The sequence below is a fragment of the Girardinichthys multiradiatus genome, chromosome 24 (genome assembly GCF_021462225.1).
Source record: "Girardinichthys multiradiatus isolate DD_20200921_A chromosome 24, DD_fGirMul_XY1, whole genome shotgun sequence".
NCBI lineage: Eukaryota > Metazoa > Chordata > Actinopteri > Cyprinodontiformes > Goodeidae > Girardinichthys > Girardinichthys multiradiatus.
The window spans coordinates 17,194,148-17,218,478 of record NC_061816.1 but is presented as its reverse complement, the minus strand read 5'-3'; the positions used below and the strand labels follow the sequence as shown (position 1 = coordinate 17,218,478).

General features: G+C 39.8%; 1 protein-coding gene and 1 long non-coding RNA gene across 2 annotated transcripts in view; one reads left to right on the top strand and one right to left on the bottom strand.

The window, feature by feature from the left end:
- Positions 1–3,586: 3,586 nt before the first annotated feature.
- On the top strand, positions 3,587–23,299 carry ptger2a (prostaglandin E receptor 2a (subtype EP2)). Its single transcript, XM_047355642.1, has 3 exons — positions 3,587–3,825; positions 7,298–8,236; positions 20,529–23,299. The coding sequence occupies exons 1-3, from the start codon at positions 3,625–3,627 to the stop codon at positions 20,814–20,816; spliced, it is 1,428 nt and encodes a 475-aa protein (XP_047211598.1). The 5' UTR covers positions 3,587–3,624; the 3' UTR covers positions 20,817–23,299.
- Positions 8,249–24,331, bottom strand: part of LOC124861718 — a 53,892-nt gene continuing 37,809 nt past the window's right edge. Inside the window, exons 3-4 of the long non-coding RNA XR_007036725.1 lie at positions 14,499–14,564; positions 8,249–9,471 (exon numbers count right to left, since the gene is read on the bottom strand). This is a non-coding gene — a long non-coding RNA (uncharacterized LOC124861718). The remainder of the gene's footprint in view (positions 9,472–14,498; positions 14,565–24,331) is intronic.

The following is a 24,331-nucleotide window of genomic DNA, read 5'->3' as shown; positions in this document are numbered from 1 at the left end:
GCTACACTGCTCAAAAATAAATGGAACACTTAAACAGCACAATATAACTCCAAGTAAATCAAACTTCTGTGAAATCAAACTGTCCACTTAGGAAGCAACACTGATTGACAATTAATTTCACATGATGTTGTACAAATGAAATAGACAACAGGGGGAAATCTTTGGCGATTAGCAAGACACACTCAATAAAGGAGTGGTTCTGCAGGTGGGGACCACAGACCACTTCTCAGTACCTATGCTTTCTGGCTGATGTTTTGGTCACTTTTGAATGCTGGTAGTGCTTTCACACTCGTGGTAGCATGAGACGGACTCTACAACCCACACAAGTGGCTCAGGTAGTGCTGCTCATCCAGGATGGCACATCAATGTGAGCTGTGGCAAGAAGGTTTGCTGTGTCTGTCAGCGTAGTGTCCATGTGACATGTGACAGACATGACAGAGTCTGGAGACACCGTGGAGAAAGATCTGCTGCCTGCAACATCCTTCATCATGACCAGTTTGGCAGTGGGTCAGTAATGGTGTGGGGTGGTATTTCTTTGGAGGGCCGCATGGTCCTCCATGTGCTCGCCAGAGGTAGCCTGACTGCCATTAGGTACCCAGATGAGATCTTCCGACCCCTTGTGACACTACAGTGTTGTAGCTCTGGCTGTATGTTTAAGGTGAACCTCTGCCCCAATCTCAAGTCTTTAGAGAAGTCCAACGAGTGTTCTTCCTGAAGAAGGCATCATGATGCCTCCAGTGCCATGTTTCACTGTAGTGATGGTGTGATTGGAGAGTCAGTTTTCTCCCACATACTGCTTAGTATGTAGGCCAAATATTTCTATTTTAGTCCCATCTCACCAGATCACCTTGAATCAAACTGCAAAGTGATGGCTTTTGTTTACCAATGGCTTTCTTCTTGGTAGGTTTGCAGCTGTGCCATTCTCTTTCATCCATTTTCAGAAGATGGATTGAACAGTGATCAGAATTGGATATTGTTAAATAACATAACCAACTTTCTCCCTGACCCGTCTTCTTTGTTCCTTGGTCTTTATGATGCTATTTGTTCACTAATGTTCTCAAACAAACTTTTGAGGCCTTCACAGAACAGCTGGATTTATACAGAGATTAAATTTCATTCTCCATTTAACAATCAGGTGCCTTCTGAAGGCAGTTGTTGCACTGGATTTTATTCCGAGCTATCACAGTAAAGAGAGCTGAATATTTATGTAAGTGACACTTTCAGATGTCCCTTCCTCTTCACATACATGGCTGGCTGTATGACTGTCTATCACAATTAATACCAAAAGCAAAAAGAAAAACTGGTTTTGACCAAAATATAAAAAGGTTCAACAGGTAAGACCACATTTGGAAAGCCCACAAGAGGTGCTGGGAAGCAGGCGCGTAGTTAGACCTGGGCTTCCGGGGCGGAAGGCCCGGATGTTTTCTGAATAGCCCCGGACTTGTTGATAGAAGAAATTTAGAAGTATTAAAAAGATTCATCCACAAAATGATATTGGACTTCACATTTTTATTTAAAAACAATCAGATTTTTTCAATTGTGTCCCGCTCCACCTAACCTGACAATGAGTTAAAAGAAGAAGACAAAAAATAGTTATTACGCGCACAGCCCAAGACGGAACAGCAGTTTACTCCAGGTCGACCTGCCTCCTTCATTACCTGAAAAGTTACACTTAGCGGCTCAAACAGGGATCATTTCAGAGCAACCGTGGAGCCAACCGAAGAGTGGGAGCCTGGTGGGTTTGTGTGTTCAGGAACAGGTGGACGCCGAGTGGTATAACCCAGACGAAGATAGCGGTAAAACGTGAATGCTGACTCGGATTGGGCTAATTGTAAATTACAGCTAATCACTGATTCACCCAGCAAGATATGAGGTGGAGGTTCACTCTAATGAGCATCATCAGGGTCATGATGAGGAACTTTCACCTGAGCTACAGGTGATGTTAAATGATCTGTCTGTGATAGAAAACAGTAGCAACCTTCTCTGTGAGCTTTTAGCGGGATTTGCATCATAATGTGAAAATATCTGGTCCTTTACTTCAGTCAAAATACAAGCATTTAATTCTGATCACATTAAAAAGTCCTTCAGATAAACACATTGCATCTCATTGCTGCAGCCAGTCATATAGTCTAGTTCTACATGTAGACAGAAAAGGTGTTGCTCAATAAACCAGGAAAATATTTCCTGGTTCCAGTAAGACGTAGTAGAAAGAGCAAATGTAAGCCTCCCTCTTCTCTTTCATATCTTCTGTGCTGATTCTAAACATGCAGCTCTGGGTTTAAAGATGCAGCATAATTAAGAAATAAATCATAGCAATTAATCACAGGTGGACCATTGATTAGTTAACTTTTATTTTTCTGAATTACACATGTAATTTTATATAAACTAAACTACTTAAACAAGGATACAGTTTTACTGAAGGTGAGACATACATACCATATGTCTACAGTTATTAATAACTGTGATATCAGTACTGGTGAGGTCCAGGTTGAGGCTCTATGCTATACTTTAAACACCACAACTTAACACCCTTTCCTCTCAAAGTGTTTAATAGTAAGAACTGCACTAATGTCTCACATGCTCAGTGCAGAACAAAAGATTGTGTAAAAAAATTTTTCATTTATCATTTTTGGCAGGCCAAATTTCTCCAGAAGTGGAATGAAGGGCTGAAAAGATGGCGATAAAAGAGAACAGGTTCACAAAAGAAGGAACAATTTTAATAAAATGTTTCGAAAGCTCTTGGCATAATAAAATAAATGTGTTTTAGGATTTTACCATTTTCCTTTTTTGAAATATAAGAATAAAGACAATGGAGCCTCTGGAGTGTAACACTTGATGAGAATGTAACGTTTAAAAAGGTCATTTATGTAGATGACAAAAGAAGCATATTTATCAGGCCCATAATAAACATCTCTGAGTTTAAGAAAAACTTTTGTCAGCAAAAATTCAGATTAAGTTATTTTCTAAATACCTCAAAATGTGTCATTATTTGCTTCAGCAAAATGGTTTTTCATCAGGCCTAAACTCTGTTTCTCCTTGTCCTTCATTCAGCTTCTAACAAAAATAAAAAGTAAAATTATTGCAAACCTTTTTTGTTTGATTCACAATAATTTACATTCAGTCTAAAACCAGCCGAGACAGAGAACTGGTACAATATGTCCTATATTATTTTAATTTTAAATTACCTATAAATTATCTTATTGAAATCTAAATATTTTGGATTTGGGCTAAAGCCCCCAATGTTTTGAGACCCTAAAAGCACCCCTGTAGAAGACTCTGGAATAATTTAAAGCAGCACACTAAGAAAACCAGACCCAGAATTTTCTAACACTCAACCAACTATCAAGCACAGGGGGGGAGGACTGATGATGATTTGGGCTTTGTTTGGCAGTTACTGTTAATGTTTTGAGACCCTAAAAACGCCCCTGCTGGGAAGCAATAAATATGATTTCCCTTTGAATGCTGTGGTTCGGCTTTTCTCTACCACTTAAGTACAACACTGAGATCTTCATCCACCCAGCAGTGATTTAAAAGCTGAACAATGTGAAGGCGTGTTGGGGAGCTAACCAGTTCCAACTTGCACAGTTCTGTGGGCGTGGCTGTGTGACGTCACCGCCTCGCTCCATGCGAGTCAATTCATGCCCGCCTCATCACATCGCCTCGCGCCTCAAACCCCGTCAGCAGCAGAACGGCTCCGGAGGGGGAAAAAAACAAGATAAATCGGAATATTTGGGACCTAAAGTTAGACGTGCTATTTCTTTTAAACAGTGGAAAACAACAACAAGAACAACAGGAGAAATACGCTGGGAGCAACTTTTAAAGCAGGTGAGAACTTTATTATTTGGATGCTTTTTGTCGCTGGGAGGTCCACGCGGATCTGACAGTCCGGGACTCGCTCCGTGTAAATATTTCTTCATGTAAACATTTCATTGATGAAAATAAAACAATCTACCGCGCATTTACAACCAGGGATACGAGTTTTATTTCGAGCTCTTTGCTTTGGTACTAGTTTGTAACACAGTGATCGTAATTATTTCAAACGAAATTCCAGGTTTTAAACGAATTTTGCGACATTTTGACCTGAGTACCGCACTCAAAAGTGCTCTTTGTTCAAAGTATAATGAAACCAAGGGTATAAACTTTTTATTAAGCTTTACTTGCTTTAACAAAGTAAAAATATCTTTTTTGTTTTAAGAGTATGGACAAATTCAGATGGACACATCTGTCAAGGATGCGGTCTTTGTGGTTAAAACTTGGTGGAAATTCATCCACTATATATTGATTGACGCCTGATGTCCCGTTCTTCAGCAGGAACCGCAGGAGAAAAAAGATAGTAAGTGAGCTAAGTGGGCACAGGGCCACGCAGTGTCATGCAACTGGAACCCATGTGTGGTGTTATGTAGATCTGTTTTAACAGTCTGAAAATAGGAGTTTCCTAAACCCAGTCTGGCTATCCAGTGCCTTGCAAAATATTTATATCCCATTTTTATATCTATTTGGAGTTTATGTGATAATCAAGCACTTAGTAATTTCCTATTGTGAAGTGAAAGAATACATGGCTTTCAATTTTATTTAATTTTTTACAAAAACTGAAAAGTGTGGCTGGCTTTTGTATTCAGCATCCATGAATCAAAACGTGGTAGAAGAATCAACCAATATAGTTGCGTTTGGGGTATGTCTCTACCAGCCTAGCACATCTACGCACTGAAACGTTTGCCCATTCTTCTTTGCCAAATTGCTGAAACTCACGCAGATTGGTTGGAAAGCATCGCTGAAAGCCATTTTTCAAGCCTTGCCCCAGATTCCTAATTGGATTTCTATCTTTGACTGGGTCATTCATTCTAACACATGAATACACTTTGATCTGTCATATTGTAGCTCTGGGTGTTGGTTTAGTGACACTGACAACCTTGAAGGTGAACCTCTCCCCTATTCTCAAGTTTTTCACAGCCATCTGGAGGTTTTCCTTAAAGTTGATACAGACACTACCATATTTTACTGTTCAGAAGTATGTGCGATGTTTGTTTACTACCACATAACATTTTTGCATGTAGGTGAAAAAGTTACATTTTGGCCTAATCTGACCTGTGTCCCCGGCATGCCTTGTGGCGAACTGCAAACGTGGATATAGGTTGGATGACCATGTGTGGCAGTTGTGCCACACCCTTTTTTATTTCTCGACAACGGATTGATCAGGACTGTTTACCAATTGCTAACTCTTAAAGCAACCAGGAACTGTGAAGTGGCATTGTCTTGCAGTAAGGTGGTTCTGAATTCATATCCCACCTCCGCTCTTTCTGCATGGACTTTGCATGCTCTCCCCATGCATGCTTCGGTTCTTTACATGTGGTCTAGCTTACTCCCAAGGTCCAAAAACTTTATGCACTACTTTGTTGATGCCAACATAAGAAAAAAAGAAAAATCCATTGATGTTTTTGGCTGTAATATAAAATGTAAAAAAGTTGAAGGGGTATGAATACTCATGAATCGATACAATCTGAGCATGGCTACATCTGCACACATTTACAGGCCTAATTTTCTAGCAACAATTGTTTTAGAAACAGGACTCTTGAATACATGAGCATGCTGTGTCCCCCTGCAAAAAGCTTCTGGTGTACATGCTGTCATCCATTTAATCTGGAAATAAATAACTCACAGTTCAGTTTGTCAGTTGATGTCGGTTAAATCATGAGATAGAAGAGGAACAATTCTGGATTTCACAACTCCATAACTGGAACAGTATTTGAAGTACGGGATGGCAAAGCATTTTTGTTTTAATAGCAGAAGTACTACCGTTCCGTGTAGTCGTACAGCGCAAGTTTGTCTACACTAAGTTTTAAAACCTCAAATTGGAGTGGTGCAGCCGAGTCACAGTTGTTGACTTTTAATCCAAACAGTTTGAAACTCTGGAAGAGAAGCAAACAGATGAGACTCTCAGATGCTTTGTTCAGGGAGTGGAAAGTAAGCATATTAAAGCAGGTTTTAAAATGCTGGAACAAGGCAGTCATTCACAGTATCTGACATTCGAGCAGAATCACATGAGCTGTTTCTGATCCGACTGGCTGTAAGTGGGTCTGCAACCTCCAGGATGAGGCTCTTTACAACGTCCACAGTGACTCTTAATAAGTCTAGTTTTGGCAGGTATTCCTTGTGTTTCCTGCAATATCTGAATATATTTTCCCCAGCATGATATTAATAATGGTACAATGATTATTTTTGTTTTGTTCAGTTTTATTTCTCATTAAGCGGCAAACTATGCTCCTCTTTTATTTAACATAAACATGGCATGTTCCATTTGAGAAAGTGTTTTTGTTGATGTTCTTTATTGTTCTAAAACCTACAAGAAATTAAAATGTGTTTCTTTAATTTAACCATAATACAAATGTATTCATAGTAGATATTTACAAACAATAAGGTCTCCTTCTGTTGAAAGGGAGACCTTTCTCTTCACTGCTGGTCCCAGCCTCAAGAATGCTCTGGTTTAAGGATTTATGATTTTACATACATTTATGCTAAATGCAAGTCTGTGAAATTACCTGGAATTTTATTGAGTTGAACTCAGTTTAGTCAGACTTGAATTCATCTTGCTTACAAAAAAACATCTTGTGCCAGCCCATGTTCCTTTAAATTTTACTTCCAAGTGACCAGAATTGCTTTATTGTCATTAAAAATAATATTTATCAGTAGCTTGAGAGTCTCTCAGTTAGCCTTCCCAATTTCTTCTTAAAACAGGCAAATGTTTTACCCTTTGCAGTTTACGTTACCCTTTTTCAAGAACTGCTTTTGGTTTTTTTTTGTACAGCAAAAGGAAAAAAGGGGCTCTAGACATTTCAGCCTTTTGCCATTTTGTACATTTCGGTACTTGGGAAGGAAAAAGAGGCATTTTATACCAGTCATATGCCAATCTGTACCAGAATTGTGATGTTTTGTTGCCTTGATAACTGATGATTTAAAGTAATTTTCAGTATTCTTCTCATAATTTTCTGTAAGAAAATTTGGTTGAGTTCAGTAAATTTTATCTGAAAGTAGGATGTTGACTTGTTTTAATTTTATGAGTCTATCTCTATAATTTATGGAAGTATTTAACTACCAAGAGAAATGAACTGATATTTAATGTTTAGGTACATTGGTACTAGATTTCCAGGTACAACAAGAAAGTAGGAAGGGATGAAACTGCAATGATTGAGTGCAAAACGGAGGTACAGAAGATTAAATATCCGCTGATTAGGTGATAAGACTATTAGTTTAATTGTTGCTGCTCGCAATCTCAAAAATATTTTTCCTTTTGTTTTAACAGGATGACCCCAGGCAACTACTTAAAGACCCATTGTTAAGCTTCTGCTGGATTTGCAGAACCCGCTTCTCATTAAGGGAAAGAAGAAAGGCTCCTGCCATGACAGATTACCACGTTTGCCCCAGTAAGAAAACTATAGATGGTGATGAATCCCCAGTGATCAGTGCCATCATGTTTGGCTTGGGAATCTTTGGCAACGTTGCTGCCATGGTGATCCTTGAAATCCGTCGGCGCAGGGACTTGAAGGCTAATGACAGGCGACACAGGGGGTTGTTCCACATCTTTGTAATCTCGCTGGTGTTTACTGACCTGGCTGGGACATGCATGATCAGCCCCATCGTGCTGATTGCATACGCAAGGAACATGACTTTGATTGGGATGGCAAAGAATTCCAACAGTTCTGCTGCCATCATCAGCACTAGCAGCACATGTCAGTACTGTGGTGTCAGCATGACCTTCTTCGGCCTGGCCACCATGTCGCTCCTCTTCATTACAGCACTGGACAGATGCTTTGCCATAGGACACCCCTACCTGTACAACCGGCTTGTCACCAAGAAATGGGCTTATATTACAATTCCTGTTATGTTTCTTATGTGTACCTTATTCTGTCTGCTTCCTTTTGTGGGATTCGGTACATATGTACAATACTGCCCTGGCACATGGTGCTTCTTTGACATGAACCCCACGAAAGTTGCAGACCGGGTCTATGCTAATTTATACGCCACAATTATGCTGGTGTTGGTGCTGTCAATTGTAGCCTGCAACGGATTTGTGGTGTACCAGCTGTTCCGGATGTACCGGCGTCGGAACAAGCAAGGCTCAGCGATGAAGAGCATGAGAGCCAGCAACGAGCACAGGATGTTCGTGGCTCATGAAGTGGAGCATCTAATCCCGCTGGTCTTCATGACTATCATCTTCATCGTCTGCACAATGCCCCTGGTGGTAAGATGACAGCAGATTACACACACCTTGGTGTTATAACTTAGAAAATGCTTAGTTTTTGACTCACAGGATGATTGTGGTGCAAAGATCAGTGAGTTGTGTCTTCCACCCAGTTTATTCAATCAGCATCGCTATGCTATGAACTAGTAAATTGTACTTCAACAGAGCTTCTAACAGCCAGGATTAGAAATCCCCCAATCAGAGTTTGACTGAATTCTGATCTATAGCTTCAATCAAATGATACAAATGTTAGCAGATTCCACTTTCTCTAATTATAGTTAAAATCTTCATAATATTTCATTGTAGCCCTCCTGCTGTGTGCTGTCATAAAATCGTATGAATATTATTAGCAGATGTGATGTCACACTGTGTGTGAGACAGAGCATGCACTGTAAAACAGGGTTTATGTGACAAAATTATTTATAGTTGACATTGTAAAATCTTAAGCATCTTATATTAGTGATTAGCACAGTTAGCATTATTAACGTCATTCCCTTGAGAATGCAGACTAGAGGTGGGCAACTTCAGTCCTCAAGGGCTGGTTTCAGATGTTTTAGACGTGTCTCTGCTCCAACACCTGATTGATCATTAAATTCCTTCCTCAGCCTGTCATCAAGTTTGGCGTGGGCCTGCTAACAATGCAGTCATTTAACTCAGCTATGTTCAAGCAGTTTCAAATGTCTGACACAGGACACCTGCCTTTGACGACCAGAACTGTCCACCCCCAAATGTAGACCTTTCTAGTAGCTCTTAGGTTTCCAGAAGCCTGGCTTGTCATCCTGCAGCTGACTGCATGTTTTTGTACCTGAAAAACATCGCTTCCAAAACGGCCAAAACAGAACTATGAAATGACCGATAACTGGCAAAGCCCATCTCTGTATTGAGAATGCTAGATCAAATGCTAGATAGGTATGAATTTTAAATTGTGCGTAAGGTTTGTAGATTTATTCCCTAAAAGAACATTTAAATACATCAATACATGTTTTAAAGATGTCTAATACTGTGGTAAAATGTAAAAAAAAAAAAAAAAAAAAAATATATATATATATATATATATATATATATATACACACAAGAGATGAGTAAAAATGGGAGTATACCAGAAATACAAAACAAACCTTTTGTTCTGAAGGAGAACCTCTTTGCTACCAGCTGGCTGCAGATAAATTGTAATTGAAGTTTGGAGAAACCAGGATGTGATCAGTAATATCATCAGGAAGCAGTTTGGATGGGACCTGTAATGAGAAGATAAGGGTGCCTGGCTTTGAAATTTGAAATAATAAATTTCACATGCGCAACACATCTGTGATGTGTCTGATAACAACCTGGGATGGATCAGCTAAATAACCGCCGGCCCAAACGTCTACCTAAAAGGAATGAGCTGATTTTAGTTTGGCTGGTTGATAGATCTGTAGTGACCATGTAAATGTGACTACAGAACTTTAATTCACTCCAGATCAGTGTTTCTTAACCCAGGTCCTCAGGAGCCATTGTCCTGCATGTTTTAGATGTATCTCTGCTCCAGCACACCTGATTCAAATGATTGCATGATCTCAACATGCCATCTAGTGCTGCAAAAGCCTGTTAATCACCCGTTCATTCAAGTTAGGCGTACATTGGCAGGGAAACACCTAAAACATGCAGGACAGTGGGTCCTGATGAACAGGAGTAAGAAACCCCGCTCCTTATCATTTTGATTGGCTGGTGAGAAGTTTACCTGCTCTCATGGGCCTGAATGTCATTTCCGGGTGTGTAATCATGCATATGAGCATTTCTTTTTTCAGTGGAATGAGGATACAGTTTTAGTGTTTTTTAAATATAAGAATTAGGTACACATGCTTAACCAGACATCGCCAGAATTAAACATGCAGGCTCTCCAATAATTGGTTGAATGTCCCTCAGCACGTTGTTCAGAAATTACACAATTTTTGTAGCCATCGTGTAGGTTTTTCATTCATTGACCTCACTTTTAGGCATAATCTACACATTTTCTTTAAGAATGAGGTCATTTATGTAAATGTAAATGTAACCCAATTTTTAACCCACTGTGAATTTAAAAATCCACAATGAATTTTAAAAGGTGTGCACCCAATTCTTGTTTTTAAAATATACTCCAGTTGTTTCTTGTATCATGATTCACCTCCATTAAACAACTGTTCAGCTCTATAACATTCATGGTGATGATGAGTGTATGTAAACCTCTCAGCTGCACAATAACAGCAAGTTTGGTTAAACAGATATAATAAATAAGGTCCTAGAGAGACTCCTGTTGGCCCACCTGAGTAAGCAAACAGTAAACCATCAGGACCCCCTTCAGTTTGCTTATTGCTGTGGAGTTGGAGTTGAAGATGCCATCAAACACCTGCTTCAACAAACCCACTGTCATCTGGACAAAGCCAGCAGCACTGTGAGGATCATGTTCTTTGATTTCTCCAGTGCATTTAATACAATCCAACCTGATTTGCTTTGTCAGAAACTCCAGAAGACTCAGGTGGAGGCCTCAACAATCTCCTGGATCAAAGACTACCTGACAAACAGACCACAGTTTGTGAGACTGAAGGGTTGTGAGTCTAACCAGGTAGTCAGCAGCACAGGAGCACCACAGGGGACGGTACTCTCACCATTCCTTTTCACTCTGTACACCTCAGACTTCCAGTACAAGACAGACTCCTGTCATCTGCAGAAATACTCGGATGATTCTGCAGTCGTGGGGTGGATCAGAGATGGACAAGAAGCTGAGTACAGGAAGGTGGTGGACCGCTTTGTGACATGGTGTGGAAACAATCATCTCATTTTGAACATGACTAAAACAAAGGAGATGATTGTAGATTTTAAGAGAAACAGGAATAAGTCAAAAACTATTTCTATCATGGGAGAAGAGGTGGAGGTGGTGGAGGAGTATAAATACCTCGGTGTTCATCTGGACAACAGACTGGAGTGGAGATGCAACTGTGAAGCCATCTACAAGAAGGGACAGAGCAGACTGTACTTCTTGAGGAAGCTTAGGTCCTTTGGTGTTTGCAGCAAGATGCTGCATATCTTCTATAGGTCTGTTGTGGAGAGTTTGATCTCTTCTGCCATCATCTGCTGGGGAAGCAGCATCAGAGCCAGGGACTTAAAAAAGCTCAACAAGCTGATAAAGAAGGCTGGCTCTGTTCTGGGGACTCCTCTGGAACCTCTGGAGATCATTGTGGAAAGACGGATTCTTCATAAAATGAAGAACATAATGGAGAACCCTGATCATCCTCTTCATGAGACTGTCCTACAACAACAGAGTGTCTTCAGTCAGAGGCTTCTTCAGATCTGCTGTAAGACAGACCACTACAGGAGATCCTTCCTGCCCACAGCCATCAGCATCTACAACGACTCTTTGAAGAAACCTTCATAATGAGCTATAACAACATTTAATTTCCCTTTGGGATTAATAAAGTATTTTTGAATTTGAATTTGAAATATCTGAAACAAGCCTATGATTAGCTGACAGAAAAGGTGACTTTGGTGCTTTCACTGGACTACGTCTAATGGCTGTGGTGCAGAGACAGGGGAATCTGGGTGCCTGAATCAATGAGTACCCATAAATGACTCATCACCAAACCATTATGCTGTCTCAATGCGTCTCCTGAGTAATCCGTATGGAACCACATTGGCTTTTAAGTGACACTTCTGATATCAGATGTACAATCGATGCTGTTTTCCCTGCAGCGCTGTACACTTAAGTGTGGACAGCTGTAATGGACCAAAGTGCCATGTTGTACACCGTTGTCTCAGCTGCTGCTGGAAACCATCATCTCTGCAGCGAAAGCTGAATTCTGCTTGGAGCCTGTTTTTTTTAGCCTGTTTTTTTTAACAGTGTTGTTAATATTCCACAGACAGACCACATGGAGGCTGAACTAACTGTTCAAGCTGCATTCTCTCAGAGACTTATTTACAACACGCACAGTTAAAGTAATCTTTTTATTAATTCAGCATTTTCTAAACCAAAACCTTCAAAAACAAAAATTTTACTAACTTTACCATTTGATATGTTTTAAAACACTTTAAAAATGATCTTTGCTATACAGTACCTGGAAGAATTTGAACTTGTCCACATTTTTTCATGTTACAACCACATACTTCAATGCATTTTATTAGGATTTCATTATGAGTGATCAACACAAAGCAGCACATACAGGTCCTTATCAAAAAATTAGCATATTGTGATAAAGTTCATTATTTTCCATAATGTCATGATGAAAATTTAACATTCATATATTTTAGATTCATTGCACACTAACTGAAATATTTCAGGTCTTTTATTGTCTTAATACGGATGATTGTGGCATACAGCTCATGAAAACCCAAAATTCCTATCTCACAAAATTAGCATATTTCATCCGACCAAAAAAAAAAAAAGTGTTTTTAATACAAAAAACGTCAACCTTCAAATAATCATGTACAGTTATGCACTCAATACTTGGTCGGGAATCCTTTTGCAGAAATGACTGCTTCAATGCGGCGTGGCATGGAGGCAATCAGCCTGTGGCACTGCTGAGGTCTTATGGAGGCCCAGGATGCTTCGATAGCGGCCTTTAGCTCATCCAGAGTGTTGGGTCTTGAGTCTCTCAACGTTCTCTTCACAATATCCCACAGATTCTCTATGGGGTTCAGGTCAGGAGAGTTGGCAGGCCAATTGAGCACAGTGATACCATGGTCAGTAAACCATTTATCAGTGGTTTTGGCACTGTGAGCAGGTGCCAGGTCGTGCTGAAAAATGAAATCTTCATCTCCATAAAGCTTTTCAGCAGATGGAAGCATGAAGTGCTCCAAAATCTCCTGATAGCTAGCTGCATTGACCCTGCCCTTGATAAAACACAGTGGACCAACACCAGCAGCTGACACGGCACCCCAGACCATCACTGACTGTGGGTACTTGACACTGGACTTCTGGCATTTTGGCATTTCCTTCTCCCCAGTCTTCCTCCAGACTCTGGCACCTTGATTTCCGAATGACATGCAGAATTTGCTTTCATCCGAAAAAAGTACTTTGGACCACTGAGCAACAGTCCAGTGCTGCTTCTCTGTAGCCCAGGTCAGGCGCTTCTGCCGCTGTTTCTGGTTCAAAAGTGGCTTGACCTGGGGAATGCGGCACCTGTAGCCCATTTCCTGCACACGTCTGTGCACGGTGGCTCTGGATGTTTCTACTCCAGACTCAGTCCACTTCTTCTGCAGGTCCCCCAAGGTCTGGAATCGGCCCTTCTCCACAATCTTCCTCAGGGTCCGGTCACCTCTTCTCGTTGTGCAGCGTTTTCTGCCACACTTTTTCCTTCCCACAGACTTCCCACTGAGGTGCCTTGATACAGCACTCTGGGAACAGCCTATTCGTTCAGAAATTTCTTTCTGTGTCTTACCCTCTTGCTTGAGGGTGTCAATAGTGGCCTTCTGGACAGCAGTCAGGTCGGCAGTCTTACCCATGATTGGGGTTTTGAGTAATGAACCAGGCTGGGAGTTTTAAAGGCCTCAGGAATCTTTTGCAGGTGTTTAGAGTTAACTCGTTGATTCAGATGATTAGGTTCATAGCTCGTTTAGAGACCCTTTTAATGATATGCTAATTTTGTGAGATAGGAATTTTGGGTTTTCATGAGCTGTATGCTAAAATCATCTGTATTAAGACAATAAAAGACCTGAAATATTTCAGTTAGTGTGCAATGAATCTAAAATATATGAATGTTAAATTTTCATCATTACATTATGGAAAATAATGAACTTTATCACAATATGCTAATATTTTGAGAAGGACCTGTAAATATGCAGCGGAAGGAAAATGAAATGTGGTTTTCGCATATTTTTTTTAACATATATTCTTAAAAGTATGGTGTTCATGCAAGAGGGGGTATTGAAAGCCATTAGAAGTCATGTTCAAGAAGGTGTTCTGGTCAGATGAATACACCATCCATAAGATGAAAATTGCATCATGTAAAATACCTTTGTGGCTCTAATTAGACAAAATGTAGAAAAGCTTAAGGAGTATGAATATTTTTGAGTTTTTGTAGGTCTAACAATTAGAGAAAAAAGATCAAATAAATTGATCAGCTTTCAACACCATCTCATTGGTTGGCAAAATATAATAGGTGATCTGGGTAGAGTGAGGAGAACCAAGGACAGCCAGGGTAATGGCAGCAGGGCAGAGCCAAGATAACGGAGTGGGTAGGTTATATCAGCTTGTCTGCCATTCAAGGTGATGTGTTGGAAGTAGAATGAGTGAGCATGAGGAAGAATTTCTTACAGTATTTTAGCAGCTGCATCTTCTGTGGGATGTTTTTCAGATTGTGGAGGTCAGGATCTAAAAAGCCTGGTCCAAAGAAAGGGAAAAACAAGAGATTGTACAATGGGGGGCAAGTCTTAATGCATCTAGAGGATTATCTGGTGCTGCTAAACTTCTCAAGGTGGGTCATACAGGTTCCTATAAAAACTTGTTGAAACAGAGTGGGTCACCATTGGTCTGATTAACCTCTGACCTTTCTAACAGAAACCAAACAGGCTGAAGTTTTATAGACAGCTAGCTCAGGAAAAAATAAACTTTAAAAAAACAAAACTGACTTCTGTGACAACAGTTGAGATCCTGTATAAATTTACTGAGGTATAGAGACACGGGTCCATGTTTAATAAACAGATGAGGCCACATGTGACCCACAAGGGGCAGAAAAACCTGTAATTTAGACACAAAACCCATAAAATAACAAAAATAAATTAAATAAAAAACATCAAAAGCAAAAGACTGAGTAGTATAAGCCTCAGGTGACTGGGTTCAGTAATGCTGAAGTAGACTAGACTTTGGCAAGGCCTTTGAGAAACAACAGACATTCCCACCTCCCTGTGTTTCTCTGTTTACACACTGATGATTACACTGGAGAGTCTTCATGTCTGGCTTATATCCTGTCTATTATCTCATCATGTGGTGATAGCTTGAAATCATTCATATAAATCTCCTCATATGTCCAAGCAACTGTCTAATTAACCTGTTTGACATTGGTTTCCACTTGTAGCCCTGCAGTAGGATGTAGGAGCCTTACCAATATTTCATTTCAAGTTACGACCCGTGATTACACGGAAACGGCGGTGGTGCCTTTCACTCAGCTACCATCCAGCCTTAAATGCAATTTCCATGCCCGTTTTTCTCCTAATGTTCCATATAATGTTAAGTCATTCAGGCTACTGGGGATGAGCAGGGCCATATACAGACAATTTATGGTCCATTCGATTTACCCGACTTTCCTGCTTTATTTTCAAGTTGCAGTCATTAGGGACAAATGCATACGAATTGTAAAATATTTTAAATCAGGTTGAGGTTATAAATCATTAATCTCATATAGAACTGTTTAATCCATCATCTGAAAATTGAAAGTGTATGGCACAACTGCGAACCTATCAAGAAATGGCACTCCACTAAAACTCACCAAGAAGAGTATTGTGAAGCGAAGTAGCCAAGAGGCTTATGGTAACTCTGGAGAAGCTGCAAATATCCAAAGCTCAGGTGGGAGGCTGTTGATTGGACAGCTATTAGTACTGAAACTCCCCAAATCTATGCTTTATGGAAGAGTGTCAAGAAAAAAAAAGGGCCAATGTTTAAAGCAAACCAGAAGTAGCCCAGTTTTCAAGCCATGTAGAAGACGCAGCAAGCATGTGAAGTAAGATGCTCGGGTCTGATAAGACCAGAGGTGAACTTTCTGACCTGCATGCCAAACTATGTGTGGCAGAAAACTAACACTGCACATGGCCCTGGACACAGGCTCACCATGGTAACACATGGTGGTTGCAGGGTCATGCTGTGGGGGGTGGTCTCTAGATGTAGAGCTAGCAGAGACTCGCAGATGAAGTTAAGGTGAAAGGTGGTTTTACACAGTACTGAGTCAGGGGAGCTGCACAGCAACATACGCCACATGTTGTAGATTTTTGTTAGTAAAACCCAGGTATGCTTAGCTGTTCACTTCACAATTGTCCACTGCATTTTAGAACTACATTATGTATTCATTTTAAATCCTCATCAAAGTTTCAATGAGTGCAATATCAGAATTTATATCAGAGGAAGGACTGTTTAGATGCTTGGTTTTGGGGGCTATTATATTTCAAGGGCAGTGTATTCATTCCCTGCATAGCAAACATAGATCTGGCCAGTTGGATGATCTTCCACTGTCCTTGATGTGCAAACCTGTTGCTACAGCTCAAGATGTGTGTGAATATCTTGATCTTGTGGGTTAACTAAAACTGATCTCATCATGGGAATATTCAACAATGTCACACTATCCTACTATTGTGTAGCCCTAAGAAATTCCCTGTAAATTAGGTTTTAGGTTTTGGTGAAAACTTGACAAAACATGAACAGGTTTAAGGGGTATGACAACTTTTGCTTGAACTTTAGTCAGTTAGTGAAAATGGTTCTGGTTATCTTGCCTTAACACACATTTCATTTTTCAGGATATAAAGCTGCTTCTCTGATAGATTTCAGCCATGATGACTGTTTCATAGCTGCCCAAGGCTGCACATTTAGACCTACTACAGCAGATTAATAATTCACTAACACCCTTATATCAATACTCATGGGTGTGGAAGAAAGTGATACCACAGTCTACACACACACACTCAGAAAGGTGAATAATACATTTTTCTTCCAATATGAAGCTGCAGCAAGATGATGCGCTTGAATGTGATGATCCTGTGGTCATATTTGATTGCATGAATCATTCAAAAGGCCAAACAGCAGCTTTTCAGACATTAAGAAAGAAACTCATGGAGAGGTGGAGAAAACGTATTAGTAAGGCCTTTTCAGTCCGTCTTTTATACAGAAAAACTAAAATAGAAGACATTGTTCTGTAATCACTGCACTCACAGCCTCACTGCATTAACGTTTTCATTACACTTCCTGTTGCTGCTCAGAGAGGAATGGAAAATATTTTCGCAGTGTGAACCTCAGCCTAGCTAAACAAAAAAAAGCCGTTTTTGTTTTTCACACGTCAAGAACTGACAGTAAACAGACAAATGATGCCATGTGGTTTTGTTTAAAAGCTGGTCCACACTGCGTTTACAGAATCTTCTCACAGTTTCTATAACGTACGCAGCTTATAAACCTTTTTTCTATACCTCACATTAACAGCTGCTGATGTACCGCTATGCAAGACAGCTGTGGAAAATGCAGTTCAGGATATAAGTCTGCAGCAATTAAAACAGCAAATTCAGCTTCATGCCTTTTCATCATTTATGCACAAAGTAGATAAAAAATGCAGTGAAAAGGCAAAGATAAAAGAGGGACAGAGAAGACAGCAAGAAACAGAGGACAATAAGAAAAGGATAAATGGAAGGCAGGAAATGAATTAAAGTAGTGTTAGAGAATACATTGACTCCACAAAGGTTGCTTTTCCCATCAAATATAACCATATATTGTTCCTTTCTGACCCCCCTGAGGGGAGTTTCTAAACTTGCGAAGTAGTCATAGCTTCCATGGATTGTATTAAAAAGCCAGTTCCCAACCTTGTGGCCATGGCTCTAGGGAATTTTACAGCTTCTCATTCAAGTTGTCCTAGCTGCTGATTTATTTCACTCAGCAAGAGGGACCTAACCAGGGAAACCTGCTGCTCATTCCCCACACCAGGAAGGCTAATTAAATGGTCAGTCAGTCAGTCAGTCATTTTCTACCGCTTATTCCATAGTGGGTCGCGGGGAAGCTGGTGCCTATCTCCAGCAGTCTACGGGCGAGAGGCGGGGTACACCCTGGACACGTCGCCAGTCCATCGCAGGGCAACACACAAACAACCATGCACACACTCATTCACACACCTAAGGGCAATTTAGAGTGACCAATTAACCTAACAGGCATGTCTTTGGCTTGGAAAAGTAATTTAATTAATTACAGCTGCAAACTTTAATGTATTTCTTTGGGATTTTATGTAATAAACCAACACAAAGTAGTACACAGTTGTAAAGTGGAAGGAAAATAACATGATTTTCTGTAGGGCTGCAGCTAATGATTGTTTTACTAATTAATTAATCTGTAGACTATTTTTTGATTAATCGATTAATAAAGAGGTTGGAAAAGGTGCTTAATAGAAGATTGCTTAGCCAGTTTGTCTTGGTATACTACCAAACTCTTTTAATTTTCAGATGCTGGATTAAACAGTTCTCCAGAAACTTTCAGAGAAGTGGTGAGCCTTTATTGTTAGCGTACCAGAAGCTTTTGCTTCAAAAATCAAAATGTTGGTATTGTAAAAATGTTTAAATCTAAGTGTAATCAGCTTTTAAAATTAAGAAAAATGTACAGCAAGTGATAATGAAGCACATGAACCTCATCTTCTGAAATGTGATATCTGCTAATTCACAGATAAAGTTAAAGATGGCTGTAGATTAAAGTTCGTAATCTTTGTTTAATAGCAGCCAATTATTTAAATGTGTATCTTGTGTGTAAACCTCAATGATGGATATCAGCAGAGGAATGTAAATTTCCTTCCAGCTCACCATAAACATCCGGCTCTTATAAATCCACAAAACACTCAAATGAGTAGATATGTGTTTCAGTCGTAGGCTTAAGACAACCTCTAATATCTGATTGAACCAAGAACATTATTGTGTGCTCTGTAAACATCCTGTTGGCATATTACAGATAAAATCAGGAGGCTTTTGTGACACTTTTACGTTTGTTTTTTTAACAAAAGCGTTGCTCTTAGTATGCTCTAACAAATGCAGCCTAAAGCAAATACTCTTAATTATCCAAGTGGGTTGAAATGACCACTGTGGTCTTAGTAGTGTAAAGTGCTTGTGAGTGGAAGGCAGACATTCCCATTCATCTCCATTATATCTCCATAGCTGCGTGAGGCTGTCATTGCAGTAATTATTTTAGGACAGAGATGTCCTTCATGTGGTTATTTTGTGGAGAATAAAGACAAAAGCTGACTCTAGTTGGACACTGATATGATTTTGAACCCCTTTATCTCCCTAGAGATTTGCATGTTTGTAGTACTAAGAAAAGAAAACTGTTTTTAGCACGAAAACCGAAAGCAGTTTTTAGTCATGTAAATTATTAATGTCGTGCTGATGATCACGTTTTCAGACCCACAGAGAAGTGAAACTATAACCCACTAGGCCCACAGGTCTTCCTTTATCACATGTGCATGCTCACTAATAGTACCATGCAAAAGTATTCACCCTCCTATAAAGATTTCACTCCTGTTACACCCAGAAACATCAAGGAGTTTTATTGAAGTTTTATGTGACAGATCAACACAAAGAGGTGCATCTTGGTGAGCAAGAATGAAAATGGTTTTTTTTGTACATAATGAAAATTGTGATTTGGATCCTCATAGCAAGATACTGCCACCACCATGTTTCACCGTGGGAACAGTGTTTAAGATGGCAGTTTTCTGAGAACCACCTTTCACTTCAGTTAATCTTTTGGGGTATGTTATACCAACTTTAGACATCTAGAGACAATCCCCACCGCCTGGTGCTGCCATCACCAACTATAGGGATGGTGTGTTCAGGATGATGTGTAGCCTCACACGAAGGCCAAAAAGTTCAGTTGTTTTTCTTCTACACATTTGGTGTTCCTCCTACATGAGTTGTGCAGACTTTAAATTGACATCTTAAAGCTTTTCTCCAATAATGACTTTCTTCTTACATCCATCACTAATAGTTGTCTTGCCCACAGATTACTTCCGCCATCCCCAAATTCAACGATCACTGCAGTTAGAATGAAATGACCGTTGGTTTTATTCATACAATTGTGCAACACTTTACAATTATGCAACCTTTTTGTTTATTCTGTCTCATAAAATTCCACAAAAATACATTAAATTCTGTAGTTCTTGTCAGACAAAATGCGATAAATGGCAAGGAGTGTAAATACTTTTGCAAGAGCCGTCGAGGTGAACTGTGGTTTTCGGTCACAATGACGTATGTGGTCAGTATTTCTCTAACAAACAAAAACAAAAGGGATGTTTCTCAAATATCCAGTTTCTCTGTACAAGTAATTTCCATAAAGTAATATCTGATGTGTTATCAAACCGATCTCTAAACATCTTCAGTGTGGAAAAATAAATCTGACATTTAAGACTTTGAACAAAACTTGATGGGTATTTGCTTGATATTTAAACACTATTTTGATCATTTGACACTGGCGAAGGTCTCTTGCTCCCTTATGTGTAGCTACTGTTCTAAAGGGCCGTATTGTAACGAGGATGTTAGTGAGGATGTGCCCATCTCTGACATCATGGCTGGTGTTCATACCGTTAAAGCTGATTTAACACACCTCTCTCCATCAATCTCGCAGATCCGAGTGTACGTCAACTCTACAGGGTTGTATTTGAAGTCCCATGAATTGGACCTGAAAGCCCTGCGATTCATCTCCTTCAACTCCATCAGCGATCCATGGGTCTTCATCCTTCTCTCCCCCAGCGTGCTGCACTTTTTCTGTTTGGGAGCCTGCAAGGCCCCGCTGGGAAAATTCAGGAGCTCTGTGACCGAGACGACACTGGCCAAAGAGAACTGCCGTGCACCTCTAGAACTGTCTCGTCCGGGCCTGTGGACTGATCGTCCTCACACAGAGGAAAATGTATGAAAATAACAGTGTAGTTTGTTTCTTCACATTTATATTTATTGGACAGACTGTTTGGAAGAGTGTAATCTTGCCTGTGGAATTCTCACGTGCTGGAGATGTTTAACTGGCTGCAATGACTTTCCCATGTTTATTTTCTGGGTGTTTTCATTTCATTATGGTCATTGCTCTTTAACTGATAAGCACCAAGAAAATCTCCAGCAGCCAATTAAAGACTGCTCCCACTCACTTTGTGGTTTTCTGCCTATTATTGTTGAATGCAAAAGGGGTTTTCTGAAACTGTCATGTTAACGTCTCAGTTGCTTTTACTATTTACCATCAATGAATCAATTTAACAGTAAAAGCCTGCTGGTTGGAGATAAAGGATCGAAGCTCATATTGAAATGATGCAGATGATCTGTGAAAGCTTTGTGTGTGCATTGGTCAGTAGGGAAACCCAGATAAATGCTGTCAAACAAAACCGTCAAACCATCCCCATAGCATATGCTACCACCACCATGCTTCAGCTTGGGGATTGTGTGTTATGGGTAATGTTGGTTTTCTACCAGTCACACTCGGAGCATCTTCTTCCACGTTGCTTTATCCCCTACTTGGGTTGTTGAAAGCAACGACCTGCATAGTTTTCCTTTATCTTCACAAAGTAGTCTGTGTTGGTGGGTCAAATAAAACCCTATAAAATAGGCTGAAGTTTGTAGATGTAGAGGGACAAAATGTGATCAGTTCAAGAGATATGATCATTACTGGCCAAACAGGTATTACTGGGCCAGTGACCAATAAGCCCACAATTAATATTTACTTGTGAAAAATGAAATCACAAAGAATTTATTTGGACAAATCAGTGAGATGTAATTATACTTTACTTGGCTGTTTCATACAACAATTCTGCAAGATTCTTCTTGTGAAAATGTTGATTTCATGAGATCTCAGTTTCCCTCACTATTACTTTGCTGCACACTGCTAGTGCCAGTTGGAAAGGTCAAAGGCCAGAAAAGCTCAGAGAATTTTCGGTGTCCGAACTTTCACTCAGGGAATGAGTGAACATCTTTGCAACTTATACTGATTCATGCGATGTTTCATTTTTATTGACATGTTTATTATGTAGCATAAATGTATTTAATTAAACTGTTCATAAATGTTCATTGTGTTTCGACTTAAAAAATCTTGCGTCTGAAACAGCGTTTGACAGTTGTGGCTCAGGTGGTAGCAAGCCTGCGGTAGCATCCAAGGTGTACCCTCTACATGCTGAAGAGTCTCGGAGCAAATTCCTCCAGGTAGTCCCCCACCTTGCATTGCACCTCCACTGCTTTGTTGTGTGCGAGTGAATGAGAAGCACTGTAAAATGCTTTCTAGAACCACAGACTATAAACACTTAGTATGATATCACAAAATACTTGTGTAACTAATATTTCTGTGATTAACTAAATTAGTACAAATGACGTCAGCACCGACACTGACAAAAAGGGATTCCTTTTTTGTTGAGGGGTTGTGCGAAGTAATTAAGAGTAGTTAGTGTCTTGTCTGCAGCAGATATCGATTGTACCTCAACCTACCTCACTCTTATTTGAATATACATCCTTACAAATGACCCCAGAGAATGGAAAGCTCAAAAGGATAAAACAGCTTCTTTGTGTCCTCTGCTCAGCCTTCCTGTTATCTACTTTTAGTCTGCTCTCTCTCTCCCTCTCTTGCAGCCTGAATAACCCACAGACTACTGGGTTTCATGGAAAAAGCAGTTTACAGACTATTTGTTTTTAGTATTTTCAAGTCAAAACCTTTTACATGTTTCCTACAGGGTTAACTCACAAAACAACTTTACTACTAACTGCAACTCTTCTTAGATTGTTGTCAAGTTTAAATAGAAGCCCGAGGTGTAGGCTTCTCTGCCATGAATATGTCAGAGGAGGAAAAAACCCAAACATGTGAGCTAGTGTTACAAGTGTTACATAAAAGCAGAGGAACAATTTAAATTGTAACAGTCTGGCCTCCAAGCTTGAATAACATGAAAGAGGCTTCTGAACAGTGTTTTGGTGTTTTTGGCAGTAAATTGGTCAGGAAATTGATAAATTGGCTTGGTATGGTGAGACACATGAGGAATTGGAGGTCATTGTGATATTTAATTCCATTATATCTGTAAACAGTACTATTTTTTCTGTTGCTGTATTGTTGAGCTCTGAATTAAAATGTTCAGTGTTTACTATAGTGACCTACTGCTTGATGTCAGCAATATGGATGATTTTTGCTATACGTGTCAGTGAATTTGTGAATGTGTGTATTTATGCTTGTGTCAATGTGGCTACAGTCATCCATTTAATGTGTGTGAGAATGTATCTGACTGACAAACAGCAGTTATAATATGAATGAACACTGCCTATGTGGATGTCATGTACTCTTCAAGTACTGTAAGGTAAAAAAAGGAATGCACTGAGCACTCAAGCATGTATGGAGGAGTTTGATGGCTTGTGTAAATAAACATCTAATCTAAAATATTCTGTCTAACCTGCTTGTCTAACACTATGCACAAAAGGACACACACACACACACACCTTTGTTTTCCTGTTTCTACAAGGCCCGGGCATGACGTAATGCACACACACAAACTTTGGTTCCTTAACTTCGGCATAATAATGTTTAACCTTACATTTGAGTTTTGATTAACAACCCAAAAGACATTAAATCAGTGGAAATTTGACCACATTACAAATCGGTCCCCAAAAATGAATCCTTTCCGTTGACTCCAGAAATGTAGAAAAACAAGGAAAAAGATTAATGTTTCTTAGTATGGGTTTTATTTGCATGTTTTCAGTTTTATGGCAGTTGATTGCATCCTGAGCAATTTACCTAAAATGAAGAACACCTGGTGGATTTTGACCACCACTCAAGAAGCAGTTCAATGAGCAGGGAGGTATTTTAAAGCTATAGAGGTAAAGATGAAGTGGTGACCCTTTAGGGGTGTATGGCCTGCAGATGGAGCAGCACCACCAATAGAAGCTTGTGGCATTAGATGGAGTCTGGTGCTCCATATAATTTGATTTCCCCCCTTGGGAAGTCCTCTGATAAGTTACCGTTGTACATTTTGCCTATGCTACAAAGGATGATTAACAGTGTTGGGACCCCGGGCATGGTTACAAAATGAATGGCCAGTATAAACTTTTCTGGAACTTTCTAAATAAATCGCATTAACCTACTTCCAGCACAGCCAGGAAAAGGGGTAACAGCGGACTTCCCGTAACGTCACTGTCCAAATAAAATCGCCGCTTTAGCTACATCCTGTCTCTTCCACACGGGTCCCTAAAGGAACTGGACGGAGGGTCTCTTTACTGGCAAACAGACATAACTCTTCAAACTGGATCGAAGAGTGTCATACGATCACGCGATCATATGCACTAAGTTAAGTAGGAATGAATTGCTGTTTGTGTATCCGGTATTCATTCATGAACGGTGCAATTAAGGTAAAAGTGTTTCTTGACTTTCTCTCTGAGGTCTACTCTACTCTGTTCTAGAGAGTTCCCAGCAGAAAC

Coding starts and splice junctions, on each gene's coding strand:
- ptger2a (XM_047355642.1), top strand. CDS start 3,625: ATGCGAGTCAATTCATGCCCGCCTCATCACATCGCCTCGCGCCTCAAA. Junction 3,826..7,297: donor GGGAGCAACTTTTAAAGCAG/GTGAGAACTTTA, acceptor TTGTTTTAACAG/GATGACCCCAGGCAACTACT. Junction 8,237..20,528: donor TCTGCACAATGCCCCTGGTG/GTAAGATGACAG, acceptor TCAATCTCGCAG/ATCCGAGTGTACGTCAACTC.